Source organism: Podarcis muralis, chromosome 8 (assembly GCF_964188315.1).
Source record: "Podarcis muralis chromosome 8, rPodMur119.hap1.1, whole genome shotgun sequence".
Classification (NCBI taxonomy): domain Eukaryota; kingdom Metazoa; phylum Chordata; class Lepidosauria; order Squamata; family Lacertidae; genus Podarcis; species Podarcis muralis.
The window spans coordinates 45,749,602-45,765,394 of record NC_135662.1 but is presented as its reverse complement, the minus strand read 5'-3'; the positions used below and the strand labels follow the sequence as shown (position 1 = coordinate 45,765,394).

At 42.2% G+C, this 15,793-nt stretch overlaps 1 protein-coding gene across 1 annotated transcript; it reads right to left on the bottom strand.

The window, feature by feature from the left end:
• Positions 1–1,565: 1,565 nt before the first annotated feature.
• On the bottom strand, positions 1,566–15,367 carry ABHD3 (abhydrolase domain containing 3, phospholipase). The gene is made up of 9 exons (XM_028737201.2): positions 14,393–15,367; positions 12,958–13,121; positions 10,820–11,002; positions 9,806–9,851; positions 5,367–5,479; positions 3,538–3,711; positions 3,310–3,358; positions 3,056–3,221; positions 1,566–2,389 (listed from the first exon to the last, which is right to left on the bottom strand). The coding sequence occupies exons 1-9, from the start codon at positions 14,537–14,539 to the stop codon at positions 2,211–2,213; spliced, it is 1,221 nt and encodes a 406-aa protein (XP_028593034.1). The 5' UTR covers positions 14,540–15,367; the 3' UTR covers positions 1,566–2,210.
• Positions 15,368–15,793: the final 426 nt, after the last annotated feature.

Below are 15,793 nucleotides of genomic sequence, written 5' to 3'. Positions count from 1 at the left end.
GCTGTATACGAAAAGATTTATATTTATTTTCTGGTTAGTGTTAAAATCACTTAGCAATTTATTGTGCCCTGGGGGAAAAGAAGTCAAACGAATGGCATAGCAGTGCTCTTAGTCCTACAAAGTAGGTAGGACTGAAAAGAGGTTGGGGATTGTTTGTAGTACAGTATTTAAATATTAAGAATTAAGAAAACACTACATGAATAGAATTATAAACATATGTAACTTCCTAAACAAAACAAGTAGTTTGGGAACAGTTATGGTTTTAGAAAGTATTTTTTATAATAGAAAACTACTGAATTTCTTGATTTGGCAATACTGGGAAGAGAACTGAATTTGTACTGTATTTCAGTGCTAATGTCCCCATAACACACAACTCTGTTCTAATCCCATACAGTTGGTGATCCCACCAATTTCACTTAGACTTCTAACCCAAGAAAGGATTGAATGGATTTTCCTGGAGAAAAGTCCCATTTAAGTCAATGTACTTTACTTTTGCTTCTATAGAAATGAATAGCAATGGGCTGCTTTATTTGTTTCAAGGCTCAAAGTGAAAGCAAGTCTTGCTGTAGTCAGTGCATGTAGGATTGAAATCTTCATCCAAAATCTCATAATCAACTTTCGAATTAAGCAGTATGACTCGGTTTCAAAGTATCTTATATGAAAGGCTTTTGAGCACATGTTTTCTGTCTTTAAATTCTTCATTGTCATCATATTAACAAGACAATACATTCTCAGACTCTTTTTTTGAGGTCTTGTTTCTAAAGCACTTTTCAGGGAGACACTGAATGAAAACTTCCAGCAGCTGCTGGTTTATGAGGACTATTTTAGTAAGAGGATTATTTAATAACTCATTTTAGAGAATAATTGATAACTCCCACATGCTGCTTGATTTTGCAACCAGTGTATTCTGCGCCCTCCCCCACCCCGCCTAACTTGTGCTTTTCTGCTGCGGAGAAGAAGCAGGTTCAAAAGCTTCAGAATCTGTTACAAGGAAACTAGGGATGATGCGTGATAATTCATGATATGGGGATGGGGCAGAGGGATGGGCTGTCACCTGCTCCCTTCACCCACCGCAAACAACTTTTAGCTTCCTGTTAAGTCCTATATGGGCTGTCCAGCAGAATACCAGAGGTGGAACTGTGCCTTAGACAGCAGTGCAGAAGGAAGCAAATTTACTCGTATTGCTTCACTATTCCATTCTGTTAATACAAATACAGGAATTTGTGTATCTGGATATGTGGGAAATGTGCTGTATTTACTCAGGAGGAGATCATTCTTGAATATTACTCCATTACGTAGGAAACAGCAGAGGGACAAAGTAAGAAAACATTCCAGGGCATAGTCTCAAATTCAAAATATTTATATCTCTTCTGATACTGTTTTTATTCCCAGTGAGATGGAGAGTGAGACTGAAAATAATCCAGTGATGCTATTCAGCCTGGCGCAATTATACTTTGTATTACATATTTCCTAATCTTTCTAATGAGAAGCTTAGTTTTCCTTCTATGAAAAATACTTTATATACAAACTTTACTTGCTATTGCACAGAAAATTAAACGAATATGTTTCTTTAAAAATGTAATTTATTTCCATTCTGCATTTCAACATAAAACATCCGGTATAAATATAAATGTTATAAGTTAATTAACAATGTTTAAAAAGTAAGACATATATGGCATCAACGTAAATGAAAAAGCAGTACATATAATCCCCATAGGGTCTAAAGTGCTGTAATGCTATTGTAGCCCATGGCTAAAGGTAATGATGGCTTTTTAAACTCCTATTTGCATTACTTTTAAAATCTTCCTAAAGCATTTCCTCCATAAGTGCCCTTAGAGACAAGCCCACTTCATGTATTACAATAGAATCATGGTTTTGAATGTTATGTGCATGTGAACAAGTATGCAAGATTCCTAAATCAATTATCTAAATAAATAAAAAACCTGAGTAATTTTTATTGGTTTACTTACATGGTTTTGGTTAAGTGCAATTTAATGTGTGCAGAGTATTCTTTTTATTTAAGGTCATTCTTATAAGGCATGTTAAAATAAAAAAGTAACTATATTGCAAAATTATCAAAGCAAACTATATTTCGCTCCTAATAATGGATTTCTTCCATTTGCTGGCTTATTTGCTAAATCGTGTGCATTAAGCTTCGTTACCCTGATCATAATATGCCGCTGTGCTGCAGTCTTGGTTCTGATAAGTTGCTATATGTTAAGGATTTTGCTTCCGTGCTCAAACACAGCTTGAACAAATTGTCTGAAGACTCTGTCCATGTATGTGCATCTTCTTGGCCACAGTCCTTCCAGAAAACCAATATGTCCTCCACAAGAAGTAAGAATCAAAGCCACATTAGGATTTTGTTTTGCAGTTTCTACTGGTATGGCTAAAGAAATAAGGGAACAAAGTATAAGCTCCCATCCCAACATTTCACTCTCATAACTATCATTCAGTCTATAACACAATGAATGTTTTTGGTGAAGTGCAGTTCTGCTGTCAGCAGAATGCAGCTTTAAAAGGTCAATTTTATGAAGACCAGTTTTGGTAATAAAAGTTTTAACTGAACTATGACATACAAAAGTCTGGGGTTCTGGGTTGCTAAAGGTTGTATTTTCATTTTACATGATTAAAAATACAGCCAGCCAGAGATGTTATACAGTAACAAAAGATCAAGAATTATGACACATGCTTTATGTAAGGTTTCTTTTTCTGACTATGAAGTCAGAGGACCTTCTCACTAGTGACGCCCTCCCTTCAGATGTGAAGGAGATAAAGAATTACACAACTTTTAGAAGACACCTGAAGGCAGCCCTGTACCGGGAGGTTTTTAAGGCTTGATGTTTTTATTAAGTTTTTAGATATTCTGTAAGCCGCCCATAATTATTATTGTATACCCTTTATTGGTGCAAATATTTGGCGACTTGTGCGTTGAGTGGAACGCCATAAGAAAATTACACTGCACACCTAGTTCTGTACTACTCATTCTGTTTCAGACACAACTCAATCGCTGAGGTCAACCAACAGCATCTTCTTAAAAGGGGAAAAAACTTACCATGATTTGGTGAGAAGACATCATCCATAGCATTTAAGCACAACACTGGAATTCCAATTCTCTTCAGCCTACGGCATGGACTAGCATCTGCATAGTAATCCTCAATTGTAGGGTAGCCAAACATGACTGAGGTGAACTGCTTATCAAATTCCCTAATGGTCTTAGCCTGAAGTACAGAATTCAAGTAAAGGATTTATGTAAGTGTTAGTAAAAATAAAAACATGAAGTGAAATACAAATGGCTAACCCTCATACCTTCATGACAAGGTTCATATTGAACAGCTTATCAAACATTTCCCGATGTCTGTAAAATAAATAGAGATCCGAGAGTAACCGCATGAGCAAAAATAGCCAAAGATGACAGCTTTTGCTTGGGTACTGCTTCCTTCAACACACCATAACATATTTGACATGACTGGCAATGAACCTGAATTTCATGCTAATATATTATGGTCTTTCACAATGGATGTGAGGTTGACTCACCTAATAATTGAAGACTGTAGACAGCTGGTTAAGTAGTAATTAAAGAGAAGCCAATTCACTGGCTTTTCCAGTGAGTCTGCAGATTCAAAAACATTCCATCCTGCTGAAAAAATTGCCGCAGCCTTCAGTGGTGTTTCTCTACCAGTTTTGCCCAAATAATTTAAAAGGAGCATGCTACATACAAGAGATAAACAAATAGGTAAAAAGAAGAAGAAATCACAAATGAAAATACCTCAGTCCTAAACATTTGTAATAAGAGATGAAGCACTGAAACTAGTCAAGGCAATACTAGCCATCATGTGCGTGGCATTGTGGGGCCAAACATTTTAATATGCTTCCATCATGGCTTATGATACAAATAATAACTTTGAAACTTTCAACCAACTAAATTAAAAGTTTACCTGAATTCACTAGACTGATATCTGACTCAGTCTGAAGAAAGCTGTCGTGGGTATTAGCGTATGTGTGTTTTTCCCTGAGTGCTTTGGATATATTATTGCAGTATTTCTTGCCCAAACTCTGTTTGGTAGTCAACAATATTATTCCTACAAGTAGGGACCTATGGGGAAAAACTCATGCAAATGGAGATGCAATTTCTGCCTACTTCCTGCTCCTCCCACAGTTTGCCACACTATACTCCACACTGTCCCCAATATCTCCATCACCTCAGGATCAATTTTTCAAAGGCACTGGGGTTACAGTGTAAAGGAACGGGAAGGACAGCCCATTCTACAGGCAAAAGATAGATCACAGCCAATCAGGGGTTGTTCTTTTTGCTGCTTCTGTGAGACTAACAGTGTCAGCAGCAGCAATTTTTGTCATTCCTCTGGGGCCATTTTATGTGTAAGGTTGTGTATACAATATAGACTGTGGCAAACATTTTTGCCTTCCTATGATGTCTGAAAAGGTCTTGTAAAAGTTTTTAGTGTTAGCTGGGCTGGTGCTGCTCTTTTGAAGAACGACAAAGACTGGGTAAGGATAAATGTGTTCCAGTTTACAGCTGATGGTTCATATGCACAATAAAACAGATCAAAATGGAGGGGAAGAAAACATTTCTTTGCTGCCTCCCTTTTATACAAATCTTTTATACAAATTCTTTAATAAACAAACAGTCTAGGGTACAAGGCTTTTGATTATGTGTTAATGTCTTAGAAGTCTCCTACTAACAATAACCAAATCCCTAAGGAATATAAACAGTTACACAGAGCTGACTGCCTCAGGTAAGCAGCAAAGCATCTCTCCCTCATGGTACTACAACCCTATGATAATGACTTGTAAACCAACTGCCATAATCAAACCCAAACAAGAAGGAAAGTGACTGGTCCAATACAATAAACTGTATCACAAGATGTAGGTCACATCCCACAATTCTGAAGACTGGTTACATTAATTATATTAATCATATCCTAAAACCACACAAGATGTATATAATAATAAAATACTGATTACTATCCTGCAGATGCCTTTAATTCAGGTCTGAGGTTTATAAAGAAAATGCTGCTTAAATGTTCATACATAGCTCCCACCAGTCATGTGTGCCAATTATTGTCACTTGTTTTCTGAGAGCTACCATCAGTTCCAGCAAATAAACTTGTAAGTAATTATGGTAAACAAAAGCATATGATGTGGAAGGTTGAATGAGAAAAATCACTCTTCCCCTGTAAAACTCTCTTTCAAGAAGAAGTAGAAACACGATGGAAAATTAAACTTAGTACATTTCCCATGGAGTCTGTGCTGTGTATGCAGAATCTTTATTGAGGGCCTTTGCAAATTGGTTTCTAATGACCACAGAGTTACACTACTGGGATTTATGTTGCATAAATACTTACCCTCCCATAGAAACACCTGCTGCCATCAACGGAGCTGAGGAGTACAAGTTGTGTACATAATGAATAACAGTTTCTAAATCTTCTGTATTAGCAGCACAGTAAGTCCTTGGGGTCTGTAAGAAACCAAAAGTGGGAAAGAGTACAATAAACACTTGTTTTGCCTTTCAGCCAAGGCCAACGGAGCACCAGGTTGGTTGATACAGCAATATAATACAAAAAGATTAACACAAGCACCAATGACACTTTTAGAAGTTATGATATTCAATGAGGTAAGATTTCAAGTGCATTCACTTTTAGTATTAATAGCAGCACTACTAAAATTTTATAAACTCCCTCTCCTTGCTACACTATAACTTTTGCAAAGCAATTAAATCCTACTAAGCTCACAATATGTTACGGAAATGTATTCTACAAAAGATGTATATTTGTAATTAGGCTTAGGAGCCCAGTTACAAATCAGTGCACACAGTTAGATGCAATAACTGTTGCACTGGTGTGCAAAGTTGATTGAGAGTACCGTAACAGCGTACAGAAGCATAGCAACACTGGTAAGAGCCATCTTCACTAAAACCATTGTGCACAAAGTTCTTGCACAGTGCGGAATTGTACAGAAAAGGAGCATGTGGGTAACTCATCAGTACCACTTCCTAAAGGCACTTTGTACCACAACCTAGGATAAACCAATAAAAGCTTTCAGCTGGATCGCTGCTGCCATAGCAAGGTAGAATAGACCTGCCCCACTTGTCCTGTGGAACAATTACCTAAGTTGTAAGGGTGCTGACACCTACTGCTTGGTATCCCATGATGACTTATTATAATGGTCATATAACATGATTTAATATTTAAACAATGTGCTTTTTTCTTTAAAGCTCAAAATATTGCAAACAGTCCTCTCTAAGCAAACTCTTAAAGCAAGCCAGCATTATTATTCTTACTATGCAGATGGCGGGGTGAAGCTTAAGAGGTATTAGATCCTAAAATAACAAAGAATCTTGTGGCATCTGAAAGGCAAGCAAGTTTATTATACTGTGTTTTCATGAAAAATAATTTGGAGCTTAGACATTAAGAGGGAAACACAGGCTTCCATACCCTACAGGAGGCACTTGAACATCCGGGGGAAATGGAGCATGGATACCCCTTCCACACCCACAAATTCTCCCCTGTAAATGCCTGAAGTGTTTAATTTTTGGGCTCTGTCTGAAACAAAAAAAATGAGTCAAGCTGAGGCAAAGCCGATAGGAAAGGTGCATGCAGGTGGGTAATATGCTGATTCAGGGCTGATTAACTGCCTCTTCCTCTTTAGTTCAGCAAATGCTGGGTTGGGACACTCAAGCCTAAGCAGTGAGTCCACGGCTGAGCTGAAAATTGAAATGAAGACCTACTGCTAATAATTGGCATTCGATGGGTTAAAACCATGGGCACTTGATGTTGTCTCCATTGCTCCGCCTTCTTTCCCCTCTGACTCCATCCATCACAGTCCATTACAAGATGAGCTACAAAATCAACAAAATTTGGAATACTTCGGCATAGCATTTTCTTTTTAAGGGTAGTTCACATACAATCTATCTAAAAGGGAACTGTGCTCAGTGCAGATGTGTGCGCAGAACAGCCTCTGACTACTAAGTAAAAGGGAGAAACCTTGATTTTTCAAAGCAATGACTCTTCAGACTGGCCCCATTAGATGTTTTAGGCTGAACTCTACACTAGCAATTTAATACTCGCTTACCGAACTCAATGGGAGTTCTGCCCGCCGGATGACATTAATAAAACAGCAAGGCTTACTTCTGAGTACACATGTATATGATTGCATTGCTGTTTTCTTCCACAAGCTAAACTCCCAGGTAGCACAGACATTAAAATCTCAGCTTCCTTTAAATTATTTAATTAGAAAAAAATATCTTAATTTGCTTGGCAATATGCAATCTAAGCATGTTACCCCAGAATTTCCAATTGGTTAAATGGGGTTGATCACCAGGAAAGTGTGCCTTAAGCCACAGTCCTCTGCATGCTTAACTAGAAGCAAGCCACACTGAACAGAGTAAACGTGCATAGCATTGCACCATTAATCTTCTGGTATTTTATTTGTAATTTAGTTCTTTAAAATTGCATTGTTTGCCAAATGAGGGAGTTTATTTGTGCTCTGAGGATTAAGATAACTTACTTGCATGTGCCTGTGCTTGTCTTACCTCATTTCCTGTTTATCGCTTCAGAACCATTATGCCTGGATTTTATATCATTATGCTAAAAAATCTACGCTGGACGAGTTACAACTGCAGCTGTTTATAGGGGGAAACAGCCTTTTATTGGTAAAACAGGCAAAGCCGATTACATGGCATTTCACAAAGTACAGCTAAACAAAAGATCTTTTCACTTCATCTGAAATATAATCAAAAAGGGCTTGGTGTGCCACAAAACTGCTTTGTACGTTCATCTCCAGAAGTATGCTGAAAATGGATTCTCACATTTCTTTCATGAAGAGAATGTATTATTCATACTTTGAAACCAGCACGTTAAATGTGTAAAATTGTACACTGTGTTTCACATGTAAAAATCCTCTCCAGAGGCTGGCAACAGCTGTTATATGACAAGACCTAGACCTTAATCATTTATATAACTTCTCACTGACTCCTCATTTTTGGGGGGGGAAACTCCTCCATCTTCTTAGTTGCTATTGGGAGAAAGATAAATAAATTTATTTCACTTTATTTATTAAATTGCTATACCACTCTTCATCTGAGAATCACAGGGCTGTTTACATTATATTGAGCCCACATCTTAAGTGCATTTAACTTGGGCACATTCAGCTTTACACACATGGCAAAAACGGGATGGAAAAGAAGTTCTGGGGAAAATGACTTTGGCAATCTCACCCACCATTGAACCCAATGGGTTTGGACTAGACACAATTTTGGCTTTAGGCGCGATCCCCAGAACATAACCCCCACATAAGCTGTGGGTTTATTGTATGAAAACACAAAAATACATAAATCTGGAGTGGTAGTAAAAGAGACATCTTTCAAAAAGTGTATGGAGCAGCAATGGTACATGAGCTTGACCCTTTTATCATCCCCCTCTACAACCTCAGCCCACGGCACCTTGTAGCTTGCAGAGATAGGAAGGATGCACTGAATGTGCATCTCCACGCCTTCTGGGGAGGCAGATTAAATGAAGGAAAGAAGAAGGACCATGTGGGCTTATAGGGTACCTTAAATCCTCGCAAACCCTAAAATTGTTTGGTCACTGATCTGAACAAGTAGGGAAGGCTGCTTCTGCATCTCCACATGCTGCCACCAAACCTACTTCCAGAGCTGGCTTTAGGTTTTGGGGTGCTGCAAAAGTTGCCCTTGGTGAGCTTCTCCTTACGCTTGAGTGAGTATCTCATCTCTTAGAGAGCCAAGGGGTAAGTGAACATGTAGGCCATAGTGAGGAGCAGCAGTCTCTGTTTGTTCACCCACCTGCCCTCCCCCCCCTCTGGACAGAAGTGGGATTGGATCCACTGGCCCATTCGTCACCAACAGTGACCAAGGAGCTGCTCCCTGTTGTTATCACTACTTGCACACTTTGGGAGTGAGTGAGGAGCGATGGAAGCAAGAATGTGCGGACTGGCCCTCTGTACGGCTGCCTTGAGGAGAGAAAGCAAGCAACAGCAGTAGCTCCTCCTCCTCTTTCCTACCATCACCATTTAGGCAAGCAATCAAGCAACAAGAGAAAGTGACAAGGAGCAGCTTCTATCCTCTCCTTCTGTATAGCGAGCAAGAAGAGTGGCCACAGTGGCAAGGTCAGGGATCAACTTTGGGCCCTTTTCAGCATAGATCTGAAGCCTGGCAGCTGCCTGAACATGCCAGACCTTGACACTAGCCTCATCTTGCCCCCAGCATGACAACCACCAGGCCTTACAACTCAACACCATCTATTGCAGTAAGTGATAGGTAGAAGTGCTTCTACGTTCCACTTCCTCCTCCTGTCAAGACTCTCGCAAAGGGCCAGCCTGGAAGTAGTGTCTCCTTTGGCAGCTGTCCATGCCTCCTTATGGGGGTTCACTGCACAAACCTCCAGTAATGTTTCAATTGAATCTACAAATCTGGAAGTCCTTATTTTGTTTTCCAAGTTAGATAAATTTCTATGTAGGTAAATCATTTAGTAGATTAATTAAACGCAATTAAAACATGAAAAATTACTGATTAATTTAATGAATGAATGAATGAATGAATGATGTAGATTCCTTATTTATATGACATTTACTTACTGTTTTATTTTCTTATTTTTGCATTGTATGAGATAAAGAGGCACAATTGCCAATGAGGAACCAACCCTCCCAGAGATGGAATTAACCATAAATTGCTTATGAAGTGTTGCATGCTTGCAGGTATTCGCACCCATGCTATATGCTAACATTATGGTTGCTCAGTGTTCTTACTTAATTTAAGAGCAATTCTTACCAAGAGATTTTCACCAGCAATTCCTCGATAGTTTAAAATCACACACCTTTAAAAAAACAGAAGAGCACCGTTTACCAGAACTGTTAACCTGTGTGTCTTTGGATGTGAAGATCCGCACATTTCAAAGCTGCTCCAGTTAAAAAATATAGAGTTGCCAATTATTCAAATCAGGGACATCAACATACACATTGCTTTGCACAAACGTATGACATATAAACAGGGAGTGTGTTAACATGGCGGGAGGGCGAGTAAAACAGCAATGCTTCCTCACTGTTGAAAGGAATGTTGGTATGGAATTGGGATGTAATAGTCTCTGCCTCTACTGAAACAATCCTTTGAAACAATTCCCATCCCCAGGTGGAGAAGGGCAAGTTCCCCTCACTGATGAAAGAAACCTTTCTTTCTCTCTCCCTCTTCCCTTTCCTTTCTCTCACTGTAATGGATTTGGCTTGGTGGACATTCACCACAGAGCTTACATCCTCTGAGACCAATTCGTTCCCTCCACATAAGCTTATGCCTGTGTGGTGATAGCTTGGACCATTGAGGGCAACGTGAATACACCACCCTCTGCACATACATGCGCGCGCACACAAACACTCCTGCCCTGTCTTCCACACTCCTGCATTTAGTTTCTGGGGTGTCTGAACTACACAAGCAGAGGTATTGGTTGATACTGACCTTTCCCTAAGTGTTTCACATGCATAACCTCAGTAAACCTTGCCAAACAGTTCATTATTATTATGATGCTCTTAGTGCTGACACGTCAGGAACCATCTTTGAGATGGTCTGCTGTAGTGGTGGTGGAGACTGGAAGTAGGTCACGGAGACAGCTACCAAAGGAGCCTGTGGCAGATCTGGTGGGTGGAAAGTCAGGGCCAACAAAGGGATGGAAAGTGTCTCCAAGTGCTGTCTGTGCTACTCCTTTACCCGCTACATATGATTGTGGCTTCCTGCTTGTGCAAATTTAATCTGATTGGTTAAAACAGAAACATTAACAAGCCAAGCTGCTTTTACCTGTAGCCCAGTGTTTTGCTCTCCTGAATCATATGGAGAATGTAGGATTCCTTGCTAGTTCCCGTGAGGCCAGGCAGCAAGAGGATAGTGGGTCTGGTGCTGGAATCTGGGTAATGAATGCTATCATGATTGTCAAACCAGTCCAGTGAAATCTGCCCTCCATCAGTTGCTGTAATAAGCTCACTGGAAAAACCAACAATGATTAGCTTTGCAAAAACAACAATAAAGAAAAAAATCACTCTACCGCCATCACTCCCATTCATTAATCAGATGTTTCACGGGTGGACACAGGGAGTAGGAGAATGGGAGAAAAGAGAGGCCCCACCTTAGGACAACTCCTCAAGGTATGCAAGAAAGTTGTGTTGTTGCTTAAAAGGGGGGGGGGGGTCAGGGCTGGCATGCACACTGCTTTCATGCTGTCTCCAAACATTGGCAGCAGAAAATAGCAGGCAGGCATGAGGCCTCAACCAGCTGGCTGAAAGACAAGGCACAGCTGGCTACTTGCTTCCTTCAGCTTGGGTCTTAAAATGGGGAATGAACTGGTCCGGGATAATATGCAGCTGAGAGCCCAATTCTCTTTCCCAGATCCTTTAAACTATGGCGTGGATTGCCCCTTGCAATGTCAATAATGGCTCAAGTCCGGAGTTAGCCTCAACCCATGCCCTAAGGTGCACAATGTCACAGCCCAATCTCCACAGGAAACCTGATGAAGCTCTTCTCAAGTTGTGAGGAGGATCAGTGGCAGTTGTTAGAGCAGCAGGTGCTTCCTGGTTTCCTGAAACTGCATGTGCTGTCATTAGAACTGGTCTCATGGAGTCAGCCAACCTGATCAATTCCACACAAGGAGACAGGTTTCCATGCATAGATCATTGGCTAGATCAAGAACAGTAGGCCTAAATCAGATGTGCTCTAACTGGATTACACTGCTTTTTGTGGAAGATGCATTCAGATACACATTCAATCATGCTTCCCTCTCCAGAACATGAATCCAAATGCACACTCAGCTGAAAACCATGAAGTGCAGACAGAGAGCATCTGCATTCAGGCATGCATGTGGATGTGCATCCAGTTCACGCATGCAGGTCAAGGTCCATCAAGTGGACTCCTTGGTTAGACTAAGGTGAGTAAGCACATATAGGGATGGAGAGGGAGGTAAAAAAAAATCTGCTTTGCTTTTCTGTCTGCAGTTCTTTAAAAATGATTGAACATCTTTCTATATGCATTAATTTAATGTACAGTAGCAAGAAAAGGGCAACCAAGGTGAAACTATTAAGTCAATCTTAAAAACTTACTGCTGTGTAAGCAGAGCAGTGTGAGCAAACACATGACTAAGATACCAAAATAAAAACATCTGTGCTGCTTCTGTCTAGCAGCTGCTGTGTACCATTACTGAGGAGCAAACATCTGACCACTTTGCTTAAGTGTAAAAGCTCTGAAAAGGAAACCTAGTAGCCAGTTTTAGGTCTGCTTTCTGCAACAGAATACTGTATGAATTAAGTGTGTGGAAAAAACTTCTGTTGCCAAGTGGGCTCAATACATAGCTCTTTTGCACCCACATCCCCATTAACAATGGAAGAGCCATTTATTCCCATGCTAAATAAATATCAGAGACCCCTTAAATAGAAAGTAAAACTTCCCACTTAACTTGAATTACAGCAAATTCTCAGGGATTCTTAGAAAATAGACAGCCTTCCACCAGTCTGGTGCCTTTTCCGAGCCCAGAGGTTTGTCTTGTGCATATAGCTCTTCAGGATACTGGAAGCGCCTCAAAGACACTAGCTACAATAACATAGGATGCTCAGAAGTGTGGCCAGTTCTCATATATGTATGAATACACTTGACCCTTCAGAAGCCATTTTGGCTAAATGCATACAGGCTCGTCTATGCAATGTGGAACTTGTGTGATTGTGAATCCTGACTGTGCGCATTCAGCTAAATGCGCATAGGTTTTCCCCTTCAAACTGACCTTCCACCCAACACATGTGGAAGGCAACTCCTGAAGGGGCCTAACGTAGCACAGTACACCACACTAAGATCTTATGTTAGAGGTAACAGTACAGAACCAGTCTATAAAGAATATGATTGAACCTTCATAAATATTTCACAGAAGAAAGGTTTCGAAGGACACAGGCACTTACTTCCGGTATTGCACAGATGGTCGAGATGTGATGAAAGGGCGAAGGAGAGTCTGAATACGGCCCTCCCAGCACCACACAGTGGGATAGTATGTTTCTGTCACCACAGGGCAATGGTCCTGCAGGAAACAGGATAACCCTTTGCTGCCAGTCACCAGCTGAGGTTTCTAAAGCGAGAAAAAGGCAAGTGTGTTGGCACTGTGTTCAATGTGACTTGCTCCTAGGTAAGTGAACATCATACTGCAGTCTTACATTTATTCATGGCTTTGGTGGAGCAAGATCCATTCTTTGCTCAAGCTATTCCCCTCCTTCAGGTTCTTCCAAACAACTTATTTTCACTGAACGTTCTTCCTAATTTACTGCAGCCTCACTTTACATGCCCCTTCGTCACTTACTAATTATACAGAAACTCATCCAGCCAATTGTATTATTACAGACATGCTGTGGGCCACCTGGGTAAAGCTCAAGCCACGGTTTGGGGCTCTGATCTAGAATGTGGCAACGAGAGAGGACCTTTTCTGGGGCTGCAGCCTGGAAACACACTGCCCCTTTGGGTTCAAATAGTCCACACTTACCATTTTCTGCCAGTGTAGTTTTCTACGCTGACAGCCTTTTGCTGCACTCAGTTGAACTGTGAATCCTGAAAAACGCCTGTACGACTCATGAGTTTGTCACCATGAAATGTACTTTTACACAAACTATTTGAGGCGTTGTGAAAGGATAGATCTATCAATGTCTACTAGTCATGCAGCATACAGATGCAACCCCCAGGTTCAAAGGCAGTATACCTCTGAGTATTCCTTGCTGAGGAACAAGAAGAGGAGAGGAGCTACTGCCTTCCTGTCCTGCGAATGGAGGTTCCCTGAGGCATTGGGTTGGCAAAATAAGCTCCCTAACTAGCTAGACCTCTGGTCTGTCTGCTGGGTTCTTCTTAGGAGGCAAAAACAAAACTATACACATCCTGAAGGAGACGTCAACTCCTCATGTAAAGTGTGATTGTTTGTATAAAATAGTGTATATAATTCTACATGTTTTACCCCAGGTTTGAGATTTCACTTTTTGTTCCCTTCCACCTTGCTTTTCACCTGCAATACGCGCTGCGCAATCCCGAAGCACCAGGTTGCCCAGCCAGCAGGGAACTCAAAGTCAAACTGACCTGCATTCCACTCCTTCCCAGTGAAAACGTAAAGGGACCCCCCCCCCCGCCGCCCCTCAAACTAGCCCAGCAGCCATCGACCTGCAATCGGGCGCCGCGCGCTGCAAAGGCTTCCTCCGCCGCCTCTGCAGCCGAGGCGAGCCAAGGACAATAGCCCTGCTTATTTCAAAGAAGGGCTTAGCCTGGCGCTGACCTCGGCTGGCCTTTTCCGCTTCCTGCGGCTCCCTCCTCCATTGGCCGGGGTCGGCCCCGCTTCCCCAGGGACGCGAGAAGCCCCCCTACCTTGGCGATGCTGCTGAGGTAATAGCAGGCGTAAGCGGCCCCGAAGCACAGCACCAGGGACCACCCGACGCCGGAAGCCAGCAGCCCCTCCCGGACGCGGCTCTCCAGATAGAAGGACACCCCGCGGGTCAGCCCTTGCAGGTTCATCTCTCCAGAAGTCGCCGCCGAGCTGCGCGGCCGCAGCTTACATCACAGCCCCGAGGAAGCGCGCGGCACGCCTAGGATGCTGGTGGTCTTGCTGCTGCTGCCGCCGCCGTCGAGGCTGAGCCCAAGCAGGATAGCGCCCCCTCCGGAAGGATCCGAGAAAAGCAGCCACCTGCAGCGGCTCCAGCAGCACCAGCAGCAGCAGCAAGAAGCTCTCCGCCTCCGTCGCTGCTTCGCCACAGGGCATAGCAGGACACGCTGCTCCGCCCTCGCTCCCCCTTCTCTCCCTGGGGAGGATGGGTGGGCATTGAGGCTGGAGCCGGCCTTCTGGCAATCGGCAGGACGCGGGCATTGATTGGCCCTCCTTCCTCTCTGCAGACCGACCTTTATCCCGATTGCAAACGTTGAAGCTGAATTGGGGGTAAGCGGCTCGTGGCGACCAGGCCGTGACGCTGGTTATCCGGACACTATCCGTTTCCTGGTGACGTGGCTCGATCGGCCTTTGTTGCGGAGGCCACACGCTAAAAAAAACCCCAATATTGGCAGCTACTGGAAAGACCTCTGTCCAAATATTAGCTTTGATGCTTTTGGTTATTCTGGACATTGAAATCAACGTGTCTGCAAGAAGTTGCAGGTTTGCGTGGCTGATCTCTTCACGGATTAATGATTTTCAAATCCCATTTTCAGTACTGTCCGTACCTTTCAGCTATCGGGATTTGTGGCAGTCTCACTGAAAGTACCATATGCCTAACTGTTTAATGCCGCAATTATCCATTTAGTCCAGGACTCAGATTTTTACAGAAGCAAGCCAGATGGCTGCAGGAATCCCCCAGGCACGTAGGAACATGGAAAATGCCTTATACAGAGTCAGATTTAACTCCATAGGCATCCACTGTAGGTATGGTCCATCTGGCTCAGTATTGTCCACAGGGCCAATTGGCCAGAGCCAACTGTGGCCAACTCTCAGGTGGGTAGGGCTGTCAACATGGGGTCCTCCACACATTGTGGCTCAACACCCATCAATTCCAGACAGAATGGGAAATACAGTACAGTGGTACCTCGGGTTACATACGCTTCAGGTTACACACTCCGCTAACCCAGAAATAGTGCTTCAGGTTAAGAACTTTGCTTCAGGATGAGAACAGGATGAGAACAGAAATCGTGCTCCAGCGGCGCAGCAGCAGCAGGAGACCCCATTAGCTAAAGTGGTGCTTCAGGTTAAAAACAGTTTCAGGTTAAGTACGGACCTCCGGAACA